The sequence below is a fragment of the Echinops telfairi genome, unplaced genomic scaffold, assembly GCF_000313985.2.
Source record: "Echinops telfairi isolate 266 unplaced genomic scaffold, ASM31398v2 ScPeMD7_7469;HRSCAF=8507_1, whole genome shotgun sequence".
NCBI lineage: Eukaryota > Metazoa > Chordata > Mammalia > Afrosoricida > Tenrecidae > Echinops > Echinops telfairi.
Window position 1 is genome coordinate 135,790,246 of NW_022111373.1, and position 13,188 is coordinate 135,803,433.

At 53.1% G+C, this 13,188-nt stretch overlaps 1 protein-coding gene across 1 annotated transcript in view; it reads left to right on the plus strand.

Moving 5' to 3' along the window:
- Nucleotides 1-3,683: 3,683 nt before the first annotated feature.
- Nucleotides 3,684-13,188, plus strand: part of LOC101653924 (unconventional myosin-X-like) — a 123,275-nt gene continuing 113,770 nt past the window's right edge. Inside the window, exon 1 of the mRNA XM_045285276.1 lies at nt 3,684-3,780. Within this exon, the coding sequence (XP_045141211.1) occupies nt 3,760-3,780 (21 nt within the window). The 5' untranslated portion in view covers nt 3,684-3,759. The remainder of the gene's footprint in view (nt 3,781-13,188) is intronic.

Genomic DNA, 13,188 nt, shown 5'->3' on the forward strand with positions numbered 1-13,188 from the left:
GTATGGATTGTGCTAAGAGTTGTACGAGCCCCCAATAAAATGATTTAAAAAAAAAAAAGGAATGGAGCTGTCTCACACGGGGCGGCACGTGCCTTTACTTGCTGCGACAGACACCGGGGCGATTGATTTTAAAGCACAGTGGGCTACCCCCTGATCTCGCCGCCCCCAACCCCAAACAAAAACAAAAAGTTGCTGCTGGGTCAATTTTGTGCTTCAGAGTTTTGGGGTTTTGTAGCTTTTGAGTTCCCAGGATGTAGCTCAACAAGTCTTCTCTCAGATGCTCTGGATGGGACTCAAACCATCAACCTATGTGTTGGGAGCTAAGCACGTTCAAGTCACCATGGACACCACCCATTCTCTCCTTTGAAGACACCCCGCAAAGCACCAGGACAACCGGACATCGATTCTCTGTCGTTCCAGGAGTCAGTCCCAAGAGGGGGTGCCTAACGTGGGTTGGAGCACGGGGTGTAGGGCGCATGAGTGGGGCGCGTGAGTGGCCCAGCAGAGGCAGCTTCTGGATGAAAGCTTCCGGAGGTGATGAAGTGATTTTCCGAGCTGAGGCTGGAAGGATCCATGCTCCTCCCAGTGGATTCTGACTCATAGGCACACCCTACTGGACAGGGTAGAACCGGTCCCCGGGGTTTCCAAGGTTGTAAATCTTTACTCAGGCAACCCCACACCTCTCTCCCACAAGGCAGCTGATAGGTTTGAACCCCTGATAAATGACATTTTGATGAACAGCTAAGCACTCAGACCATCAAATCACCCAAAACAAACACACAATAAAAACAAGCAAACTCACTGCCACAGAGTCATTTCTGGCCAATAGAAACCTTAGAGGACAGGGTAGAACTATCCCTGTGGGTAGTTTCTGAGTCTGTCACTCTGTGAGAAAGAAAGCCTTGTCTTTCTCCCTTGAAGCACCTTGTCATTTCAAACTGCCGACTCTACATTAGCAACCCCGTGTGTAACCTCTGTGCCACCACGGCTCCCTCTCAGTGCAAAGGAGTGGGGATTAAAGGACAAAGCCAAGCGAAGTCCTCCAAATGCAAATGTATAAGCAACAAGCAATAACCCAACACTACGTCATTCCCATTCGGTGGCCCTATGGGACGGGCAAACTGCCCCACAGGTTTCCCAAGGCCCAAAGCAAACTACCACATCTTTTTCCAGAGAATAACTGGGGGGTTAGAGTCTTTCCCAGCCTTTCCCCGCCAAGCGCTTTACTGCTGCATCACCAAAGCTACTTCAGAGGATGTGCTTAGGTGCGCTCCGGCTGCATCCAACTCACAGCGACCGTGCACACAACAGAAACACCGCCCGATCCTGCGCCATCTTCACAGCTGTTGTCTGGGCCCCTTGTCTCCTGATAACACGCCCAAAACACATGAGATGAAGTTTTGCGTCTTCGCGAAGGTTGTACCAGTTAAAGAATGAGTCGTTGTTATTGTTAGGTGCCATCGAGCTGGTTCTGATCCATAGCAACCCTGTTCACGGCAGAATGAAACGCTCAGACATCATCCTCCCAATTGTTTTACGGTTGATCCCATTGTGACAGCCAGGGTGTCAATTCTCATGGAGGACCTTCCTCTTTTTCACTGCCCCTCCACTTTACCAAGCACCCTGTTCTTTCCCAGGAATTGGCCTCACCTGACTACATGTCCAAAGTATGTGAGATCAAGTCTTGCCATCCTTGCTTCTAAGGATCGCTGTAGCGTACTTCTTCCAAGATAGATTGAATTGTCCTTTGAGCAGCCCGTGGTACTTTAAATATTCTTCTCCTGCACCACAATTTGACTGCATTGATTCTTCGGCGGGCTTCCTTATTCAATGTCCAACTTTAACATGCATATGAAGTCATGGAAAATACCATGGCTTGGGTCCAGCACACCTTAGTCTTCAAAGTAGCAACCTTGTATTTCAATACTCTGAAGAGGTCTTGTGCAGCAGAGTCGCCTAATGCAACTGAAGGATACCCTAGTGAGGGTCTGAAGCCATCTGTGGTACCCAACCAGCTGTGCTTAGTGTCAGTCGACTAGGTGCCAATAGCAGAACTCGGCTTGTGCCCGGCATGCCTCCAGTGTGACAACGTTCAAACCCTTTTATTCCAAGTGCAAAATTCATTGTGATCTGGTGCCTGGAGCGACAGCACTGAGTTGCTACAAAAGTTTCTAAACCTCCCCGTCACAGGATCCGGCTACAAACAGGCGCCAAAGGGTTTGCTCGCCTGCACGGGGCCCGAGGTGCCCACGCCTTGGGAGTTCCCGCCACCCACTCCAGGATCTTGTTGGAAATGCTGATTCCCAGGCCTGGTTCCAGGGACTTTCTGCATTTCAAAGCACAGCCCAGGTGATGTCTACCCAGGTTGTGCGGGAGGAATTCCCTGGGGAAGCCAAGACGTCACAGTCCCTCACCAGTCTCCCCTCATCTGCCCAGAGGTTTCGTGGTTAAAGATTCAATTGGCCCCGTCCCTCCCAACGGACAAAATCCCATTCCCCACAGCTATGAAAACGCCTTTTAACCCGACCGCAGGAGGGAAACTCCGCCCGGATGGGCCCCCGTTCCCGCTTTGATCTGGTCAGTAGCAGGGGCCACGCTGCGGACGGCGCTTCCTCCCAGGATCCCTTCTCTGCGCAGCTGCATTAATGAGACCCGCGCTGTGCCTTCCCAGGGGCTGCTAAAGATCAAAGGCACAGAGGGATCTCCGAGCCCACCCCACTCCCCGGCCGCTCTCCGATGGTGCCCGGGAGGGGCTAGATGGAGAGGCGGGGAGACCAGCGGAACCGCGCAGAGCCTGGGGCAGCCGGGCGCAGGGCGGGCGGAGCCGGATCCTGCGGAAGCGCGGGGTGGGTTTAGCTCAGGGCAGGGCCGCTGGAGGGGCGGGGCTATCCCAAGGGAAGGGGCGGGGCTATCCCAGGGCCGAGGGGTGGGACCGTGCGAGCCGGCATCACTGTACTGAGTCCCGGCAGGGACCGGACCCACGGAACTCGGCTTCTGACCCAAAGAAACTGCATTCACACCTCTGGCCGGGCTCCTGGAGAGGGGCCCGGTTTGCTAGACCGAAAGCCTGGGAGAAGTTTCTGGAGGGGCGGGGCCTGGAGACCGGGAGCTGAGCTCCTGAAGGGGTGTGACCAGGTTCAGGGGGCGGGGCCTGGCGATCGGTAGTCGTACTCCTGGAGGGGTGGAGCCAGGATCACGGGACGGAGTCCGGCGAGCGGGAGCGGGGCTCCTGGAGAGGCGGGCCCGGGCTGGCGGGGCGGGGCGGGGCGTGCGCGCCGGTCTGCGAGTTTCGGTGCGGGCCAGATCGGCCAGCCCGAGTCCGAGAATTCTCTGCGGCCGCGCTCGCGCCGGGACGGCGACTCGGGGCTCGCCGTGAGGCCGGTTGTCCCTGCCCGCGCCGCGCTCCCGGGCCGGAGCGCAGAGAGAGGGGGCGCGCTGCAGAGCCCCCGCCGTGATCCCGGGCCCCGGGGAGGAATGTGCCACCAGCTGTTCTCCGCTCGCCAGCGCTGCGCCCCGAAGTGAGCTGAGTGGAGGCGGACGAGACAAAGGCTGCGGTGGGACGGAGGAGTTGGGGACTTGGGTTGGGCAAACAAAAGGTGCCGCAGCTGAGCAGGGCTCGAGCGATGGCAGCGGGGCAGCCCCGCGGGCGCGAGTTGCTGGGCGCCGCGCCGTGACACATGGTGCCCGGGACCTGCTGCTGCTGCTGCTGACTTCCGCGAGCTGGAGCCGGACTCCAGCAAGTTGGGGACGCCCGGAACAATGGACAACTTCTTTCCCGAGGTGAGCGCAGCGCTCGCGCGGGGGAGGCGGCGCCGTGCGCTCGGCTGCGCTCCGGGAGCCGGGGCGCGGGGGTCCCCCAGCCCATACCTGGCCCGCGGGCGCTCCCGGCCGCGCGCCCGAGCACCTTTCCCCGAAACCCGGGAGGGCGCGACTTCCTGGGAGTCTCCGATGAGTAAGCGGGGCAGGTTTTGTTCCGTCCTGCGGGGCGCAGCGGAGGTGAGCTGCCCTGGAGCGGTGGCCGGCTCCCCGGGTTCCCCCGGGCCCGGTCTCGTGCGGGCAGCCCCGTCACACCCGGGACGCGCCTTGCTCCGAGAAAGGTCTGCTCTGGCATTTCCTTTGCCAACCGTGCGCCGGTTTTCCTGCGCGAGGGGAGCAGACCCTTCCAGAGCGAACCAAGTGCGCGCGCGGAGGCAGGGTTTAGCCATCTGGGGCTCTCGCCGCGGGCCAGATCTGGGGAGTCCTGGTTCTGGTTCCAGTGCGCACCGACGCCGGCTCTCCAGGGTGTGAGATTGCTCCAGAAGTTGGTTCCAAAGGTGATGTGGTCGTTTTCTCACTGTCCTCAGCCGACTTTAAATTCACAAGTAAAGGAAAGTCATTGTGGGCAAACAGTGTCCCCCCCCCCTTCACCTTTTAAACAGCGTTACTGAGTTCTCGTTCACACACCGTACACCTATTTAAAGCGAACAGCCCACACACCTTGTTGAGGTCGTTAGTACATTTCACAGAGCTGCGAGACCGTCCCCACAATCAATTTGGATATGTTTTTAAAGATGCAAAACTCAACTCCCTTTTCCCGTTGAGTCTTAAAGCTTGAGGGCCGGACTTCACAGTTACTTGAAACTTGACTTGCGAATCTTTTTCCCCTCCTCCTCTTCCCTCCCCTGGGATTGACTGTCTGTGGTTTCTTGGCTCCCGGTCCTTTCTCGGGTGTGTTTATTTAATAAATTCTATTTAAGTTTGGGGTTTGAAGTGGCTCAGAGTAAACTTGGTTGCCTTGATGGGAGTCTGATGTGATTTCCAGTGAAAGCCAAGTACGTTGTGTGAACCCCAGGAATCTCGGACTCCCGTAGCCCGTGGGATGGCGGGGGAGGGCTTGCCTCCATGGTAGCTGGCCAACTTGATTTATCTGGCTTAATTGGGTGTAATATTTCAAGTCATTCTGTTCACTGAATGCCCATACTCTGTTCGCAGACAACTACTTATAATGACCAAAGTGAGAAATATATTCTTGGGCACTAGCAATATCCAGTTTCCTAAAGTGGGTCACAGATGTGAGACCCACATGATACAAGGGGTGGAGCATTCAGCAGACCCTACCCCGCACCCCCGCCTTTTAAAATATATACACACATATATGTAATTGTGAGACTTTAGACTTTTCAAATCCGTAGACCTTTGTGTTTGTGTGTGTAAGAAGACCGCTGAACCTTTTGCCGGAATTGTAGGTTGTCCCGACAAAGGACCAGAGGGCTGGGTCTTTAATTGCTTTCATCTGTGAGAACAGTGAGGTTATGCCTGTAGGGCAGTTTTTCTTAATGGTGTGTGTGTGTGTGTGTACACGCGCTCCCAGTTTAGACAATCGGAGGAAATTGTAACATTTGGTATTAGTTTGTGGAGGTTCCAGTCCCCACCTTGGGGCCCTGACCTCCCCTTGGGAAGTATTCTGCCGCCTAGTGTCGGTGGCGGGAACTGCAGGGCGACATGGCAACAGCTGGCAGGTCTTGACCTGACATTCGCTGGATGGTCTTCAAAGGCCTCTCTCTAAGGCTGTACCTTGGCTTAGTGGGAAGAGACGTGGAGTTTTATTTCAGTGATTAGTTGAACATTAAGTTTGCCTTTAGATATCATTGATTCCTCACGCTTTTGTTTTGTAGATGAAGAACTTTCTCTCATAGATGGGAGGTCACTTGCTCAAGGTTGATGAGCTTGTTATAGAATCTAGAGCAGCCCCCACCCCCTTCTGCTGGTATTTCTGGAGGGTTTCCGTTACTGGATGTGTTTTTATTGTAAGCTTGTGCCTGATCCCCCACTAGAGCCCCACCCCTGACGATAATGACTTGGATGCTGATGGGAGGGAAGCAGGGCATGTGTTACTCTCCTAACGTAGTCCCTGATCTGTCACTATCTCTTTTTATCATGTCTTAGAGTGGCGTAGTGGTTGCGGGTTGGGCTGCTAGCCCCAAGGTCAGCAGTTAGAAACTCCGAGCTGCTTCTCTGGAGAAAGATGAGGCTTTCTACTCCCGTCAAGAGTTAGGGTCTCAGAAAAAGAAAGCAAAAACCAAATGAGGTATTGCAATATTTCACGTGTGAATGTCCAGACGATACAGAAATAGGTGCTCGTTTTGAATAGCAGTTACTATGTAGAACTTGACCAGGGTTTCTCAAACTCCATAATATTAGCATTGTGGGATGGTTTATGCTGCATTGTGGGGGGCTGTCTTGTAGGAAAGGAGCCTTGGTGGCGTACTGGGTTATACATTGATCTGCTAACCACAGGGACAGCAGTTCAAACCCACCAGCCAGTCCGCAGGGGAAAGATGAGGATTTCTACTCTCGTAAAGATTTACCATTTCGGGAACCAACAGAGGTAGGGTCACTGTGTGTCAGAATGGACTGGAGGGGAGTGAGTTGGTTTTGAGTTGGTCTTAGAGGATCACAGGAGAAAGATGAGGCTGAGACTCTCGGCTCCCATTTAGATGTACAGTCTCCGAAATCCTAAGGCAGTGGTTCTAAACCGCGACCCTTTCACAGGGGTCGCCCTATTCATAACAGTAGCAAAATTACAGTTTTAAAGAAGCAACAAAAATAACTTGATGGTGAGGGGTCACCACAACATGAGGAACTGTATGAAAGGGTCATGGCATTGGGAAGGTTGAGAATCACTGTCCTAAGGAGCTAGTTCTGCTCCATCGTGTAAGGTCACCAGCTGGCAGCAGCCGAGTTCCCAATGTCCTGCTCTGGAATTGGAGAAGCCGTGCCAGCAAAAGCCCCAAATGCCTTCAGGTTCCCTCATGGCCTTCATTAGATTTTTATTGCTTCTCTTTTGCGTGTGCTGCCCCTGGGGGAAGTACCCACTTCATCCCACCTCCCCTCCCCCATGCAATTAAACCAGTTGCTTCAGGCCGAAATGAAGTTTAGGTATGTCTCTCACGCCAGCAATTAAAGAAGGGAAAAATGTCTCAACCAGCAACCAGTTGTTGATGTTTGGAAGCCGGCAGCTGTTTCCATGTCCCTGGGGCCACGTGCAGAGTCTGCAGTGCAGCCACTGCACAGTCAGTTCCCAGAGCAGTAAGTCTTCCGTTCTGCCTTATATTTCAAGAAAAGTGTAGCATCGTGGAAAGAGCCTTGGTGGTGGCCTAGTGATTACCCAGTTGAGCTGGCTCTATAAGATCAGCAGTTCGAAACCACACAAGCCACTCTGTAGGAGAAAGATGAGGCTTTCTATTTGTTCCCGTAAAGAGTTACAGGCTCTGAAACTCACGGGGGCAGTTCTACTCTGTCCTATAGGGTCATTATGAGTTAGAATCGGCTAGGTGACAGCAAGTTTAGTTTGAGTAGCATAGTGGTTACTCAAGTAAATGATATTTTCTGGGGGGGAGGGGAGGGATTGTGTTGAGCACGATTATTCAGGAGACATAGAAACGTTTTTCAAAAGCATGCATATTATGGGGATAAAACATTCACAAGTGTGATGCTCTTGGTCCCAAATAGTCAAAGCCGGGATTGATGCCTGAGGATGAATAGCTCATGGAAAATATTCCAGTTGTGCCAGGATCAGGCTGGTGGAACAAATCCAGCTCCACTGATAAACCAAACCCACCTGCCCGGCCATCGAGTCAGTTCTGACTCATGCTGACCCTACAGGGGGCTCCACCGATCGTGACACCGTATGGAAACAACCACCTCTGGGTGCTTGAGAAGGGAACTTGCTTTGGGAGTGTTCTCAGATAATTGGTCAAAGACCATTTGAGCCTGGAGTCTTGTTTGGGGGCCTGTTTTTCATCCCCGCCCCTTCCTGTACCATGAGCGCTGGCGACATAATGGTTGGGTTATGCATGGAACTGCTAAGCTCGAGGCCAGGGGTTCAAACCTGCCCTCTCCTTGGGAGAAACATGAGGTTGTCAGCTCCTGAAAAGTTTAGTCTTGGAAACCCACAGGTGCAGTTCTGCCCTGTCCTATAGGGTCACTGTGAATCAACTTCAACTCGATGGAGGCAGTGAGTTTGGTTTTTGCGTGCGCGTGTCCATTTGTAGAATCGTTCTTGTGATCTTTGCTTTGATTTGTGTTCTTGGTTAAAAAAAGTAAGATGTTGCTATTTCTACTGCAGCCCCTCCACGCCCAATTATCTCTAAACGAATGAAAAGAAAAAGCTAGGGGTACTTCGTGTGCCCCCAAACCCTGAAGGCTGCTCCATGGACGGACGACTCAGCTCGCACCGTGGCTGGGTGTCCTGGCGTTGTGGAGGGTCTGCGATGATTTCTGTTGAGGCCCTGGGGGGACAGCAAGGCATTGCGAGCAGATTCAGGGAGGACAGTTATGTTAGCGGGGAGCGGGGCACCCCAAGCAGGGTGAGTGGATGGGTGGAAACACATCCCTCATCTCTCTCTCTCTCTCTCTATGCCATCGAGTCCATTTTGACTCAGTGGTTACCATTTGGGCTGCTGAACGCAAGGTCAGCAGTTTGAACCCACCAGCCGCTCCATGGGAAAAAGAGGAGGCTTTCGACTCCTGTGAGGAATTAGCCTTGGAAACCCACAGAGGCAGTTCTCCTGTCCTGTAACATTTCCCTGAGTCAGAACCAACCTAATGGCAGTGGGATGGGATTGGATTGGATTGGATGACAGACGAGCAATGCATAGAGTTTGCATTCCGTTTGGTGGTGATCCGCCCTTGCCCAAAGTCTCCATAGTGAAGGGTTAAGCTCCCTCCTGGTGATCCTTGTTGTTAGGTGCCATGGAGTCGGCGCCGGCCCATAGCAACGCTATGCACCACAGAAGGAAGCCCTGCACCACCCTTACCATTGTTCCTATGCCTGAACCCACTGATGCAGCCTCTGTGTCCGTCCACCCAGGGCCTGCTCTTTCACCGCCTCGCCACTTTTCCAAACATGATGCCCTTCCCCATATCTCTCCTGACAACATGTCCAAAGTATGTAAGATAAATTATCACCATCTTTGCCTCTAAGGAGCACTCCGGCTGAACTTCATCCCATACAGATCGGCCTGCCCTTTTAGCAGTCCATGGTACTTTCAACATTCTTCTCCAGCACCATGATTCAGATGCATTTCTCCTTTTACAGTCTTCCTTATTCTGTGTCCGACATTCACATGCACATGTACCATGAAGAATATCAAGGACAGGTCTCACCTGACAACATGTCCAAAATACACGAGAAGGGGGTCTTGTGGCCATGTTTGGCCTCAAAGGAGCCCCAGGTAGTTGTAGGTAAGCCTGGCCTTTGGAAACCCGGCTCAACCCCCACTACCTGTGGGATCGCAGCCAGCTTGTGTGACCTGCCTGGGCTCTGCTCCCAGCCTGCAATGTAGGCTAGATAGGTGAGCTATCTACCTTGCCTGCTTGTTAGGAGACTCCCACATAAGGTTTACAAGGCTCCTGGCACAGCCCAAATCCAAACCAAACCAAACCTGCTGCCCTGGTGTCCATCCTGGGTCACAGAGACTCCATAGGGCAGAGTACAGTTGCCTCTGGGACTTTCCCCAACTGGAGATCTTTATGGGTGCAGAAAGCCTCATCTTTTTTCCATTAATCGGCTGGTGGTTTTGAACTGCTGACATTGCCGGACAGTGCCACCAGGCCCCCTTGAAAATCTAGCATGAAAATCTAGCATGAAAATGTTGAACCAGCTCTTGAGCTCATGCCGCTGTGTTGTTCAGTTTAGGAAATCAAGTACCCGTGTCTCAGCAAAGCATGGTGGATGCACCCAGTAGTCCGCACCACAAGGACCTTAGATTTCCCAGAAGTGTTCGTAAGCAAAGTCTCTGTCATCAACTCGATCCCCACCCATTGTGACCCCATAGCACCGAGTAGAACTGCCCCTGTGGCTTTTCCGAGACCGTCACTCTTTACAGACTGGAAACCCTCCTCTTTCTCCCATAGAGACGGCTGGTGGTTTTGAACAGCTGGCCTTGCAGCTGGCAGCCCAACGTGTAACCCACTGTGCTGCCAAAGCTCCTTCTTGTGGAGCATCCCCTGGAGAGTTGGTGGGTTTTGACCACCACATAAGTAAGCCTTTAAGGTCACTTCAAGAAAGTGAATCACAAAGCGTCTGGGGTTTCCAGAACCTGCAAAAGTTGGGCTTCCACTGCTCAGTCGTCTGGTAAGCGTGCGTAGCAGCGTGCAGACGTTGGCCATACTGTGAGCATGACCAATGAGTGGCACAGACACGGAGTGAAGCAGAGGGGGTCCGAGGGCGGTGGCCCAAACCTTCAGTGTGTGAAGGAGCCCTTTCTCTACGCTACATCCGTAAAACGACGCCTGTATTTGACTCTAAGAAAGGTGCACCTCCCCTCCCCCCATTGTCCCCCTCAATCCTGGCGTGCCCATCCTCGAGATCCTCTGCTGAAAGAGCCGGCCCCCTCTCCCACTTTCCCTGGTCGTTCATCACGGAGGGGTTCCTCACAGCTGCCTGGCACGGTTCTCCCCAGAGCATTCCTCAAATAAAACGTGCTCTGCCTCACCCAAAACTATATGGAAAGGGTCTCAAGTAAGACCCTGGAGTCCCCGATTTGAATCCAGTATCACGAGCCGCGTGACATCGTGTCATCTGCCCCTGCCAGTTCCAGGTGACCGTGGTGGGGATGCTGGGGCAAAGATGTCTGTTGGGCTCAGCATACGGGAGGAGGGCATCCAATAAGGCTCTGCGAACCCTCGCTCTGCATGGAAGCATGTGTAATCGTGCGGTGCAAACGAAGCAGGGTCCTGAGGTGGGACAAGAAGTTAGACCAGGTCGCGAAGGCTTCTGTTTTGAAGTACCCGCTGTGATTCCAACTCACCTGAGGACTCGAACTCTCATCGAGTCGATGCTGACTTGTAGCGACCCTATAGGACAGGGTAGAACCGTCCCTGCGCGCGTTTCCTCATCTTTCTCCTGTGCTGGCGGTTTTCAGCTGCTCCCTTCTGGTTGTCAGACTAATGTGTAACCCCGGTTCCTGAGGCTGTAAACCCTTCCCGGAGCAGAGTCACATCTTTCTCTCTTAGAGTGACTGCTCTGGTGGTTAGCAGTGCAGCGCCTAACCCGCTGCACCACTATGGCTTCTAAAGCAGTATCTCACTCACTGCAATCGAGTCAGTGCCGACTCAGAGCGACCCTATAGGACAGGATAGAACTGCCCTTGTGGATTCCCAAGACTGTAATGCTTTACAGGACTAGAAAGTGCTGTCTTTCTCCCTCGGGAGTGGCTGGTAGTTGTAAATTTGTGACCTTGGCAGCCCAGCCCATAGCTACTACACCACCGATAAGCACCGACCTTCTAACCCAAAGGTCTGGCAGTTTGAATCCACTCGCCACTCCCCAAGATCCCAAATTGCATAGTGGTTAATGCTTTGAGCAGCTCACCCACAAGGTCAGAAGGTCAAAACCACCAGCCACTCTGCCAGAGAAAGATGAGGCTTTCTACTCCTTTAAAGAGTTCCCGTCTGGGAAACCCACGGGGGTTGTTCTACCCTGTCTTATGGGGTCTCTGTGAGTCAGAATGGACCCGTGGCAGGGAGTTGGGTTTTGCAACCCCTCCTTGGGAGAAATGGGAGGCGATCAGCTTCTGTAAAGATTCACAGCCTTGGAAATCCCTGGGGCAGTTCCACTCTGTTCCGGAGGGTCACCGAGGGCCGGCATTGACTCAACAGCAAAGTGGAGGTGGCTCATCAAATAGGTCTTAAAATTGTTCTTCAGATCTTTTTTTAATTGCTGGACATATTATAAGGAGCCTTAGTGGTCAGACTGCTATCTACAAGGTCGACAGTTTGAAACCACCAGTGGCTCTGGAGGAGAAAGATGAGGCTTTCTACTCCTGTAAAGTTACAGTCTCAGAAAGCCACAAGGGGCAGTTCTACCCTGTCCTGTAGGTCTCTATGAGTTGATGGCAGCAGGTGTGTGTGTGTGTGTGTGTGCATGTGTTGGGATGGGGAGCATATTATAAAGAAAATAGGAACCAGCTAATTACTTAGAAATCTCTTTTGGTTTGAGACTGTACACCTGGATGCATATGGAGTGGAAGCGGTCTGGATGGAAGGCTGACTTTTGCTTCCTCACGACAGACATGTCATCTTTCCTCATTTTCACTTCTAAAAAGGTGTGCTGGTGGGTAAATGTTAGACTGCTAACCGCAAGTGGGCAGTTCAAACCCACCAGCCTGCTCCTAAGGAGAAAGATGAGGCTTTCTACTTCAGTAAAGATTTACAGCCTCGGAAACCCACAGGGACAATTCTTCTCGGTCCTAGAGTCACTAAAGGTTGGGTGGGCATGACAACAGTGGCTTGCTTTTTGAGGCTGGAGTGGGTTACACGTTTGGCTGGGAAGCACAAGGTTAGCAGTTCGAAACCACCAGCGACTCCTCGAGGGAATGATGAGGCTTTCTATTCCCGTGAAGAGTTGTTGGGGGCTACGGAGTCAGTTCTGATTCATGGCGGCCCTGTGCCCAACAGAGTGCAGCACGGCCCAGTGCTGCACCATCCTCACAACTGCTGTTTGAGCCCATTGTTGCAGCCACTGTGTTGATCCGTCTCCATGAGGGCCTTCCTGTCTCTCGCTGCCCCTCTGCTCTACCAGGATGATGTGCTTCTCCAGGGACTGGCCTCTCCTGACAACAGGTCCACAATAGGTGCAGTGCAGTCTCGCCAGCCTGGCCTCTAAGGAGCCCCCTCGGGCTGTGCTTCCTCACAAACAGATCTGGTTGTTCTTCTGTCAGGACTCCCCGCCAGCACCATCATTCAAATGAGTCCACCCTTCTTCAGTTTGCCTCGTGCAGTGGCTGAGAGTTCCGGGCTCAGAAGTGGGAGCCCATGGGGGCAGTTGGGATCATAGAGGGCCACCCTGAGTCCTCATTGACTCAGTGGCAGTGAGTTTGTTTGTTTGTTTGTTTGTTTTCCTAGAAAACAGCAGTGGGACCTTCTCCCTAGATGATCACGCGTTTCTCCGGTTCCTTTGCACGGATTGCCTCTCCCAGGAGTGGAGAGGTTTGTCCAGATGGTTTGCACATCCCGAGTCAGGGGATCTGGTAGCAGGTGTCACGTTTTCATAGGGGCATGACAGTTCCAGCTCCCAGAAGGCGTAGCGGGGACACCCTGCTGCTGTGCTGTAGGAGGGGCTCCCCCCCACGTTTGGAACCCCCTCCTCTTCAGAGCGGCAGGGATCCCAGTCCCTGGTTGGGGCAAATGGTTGATGTACTGGCT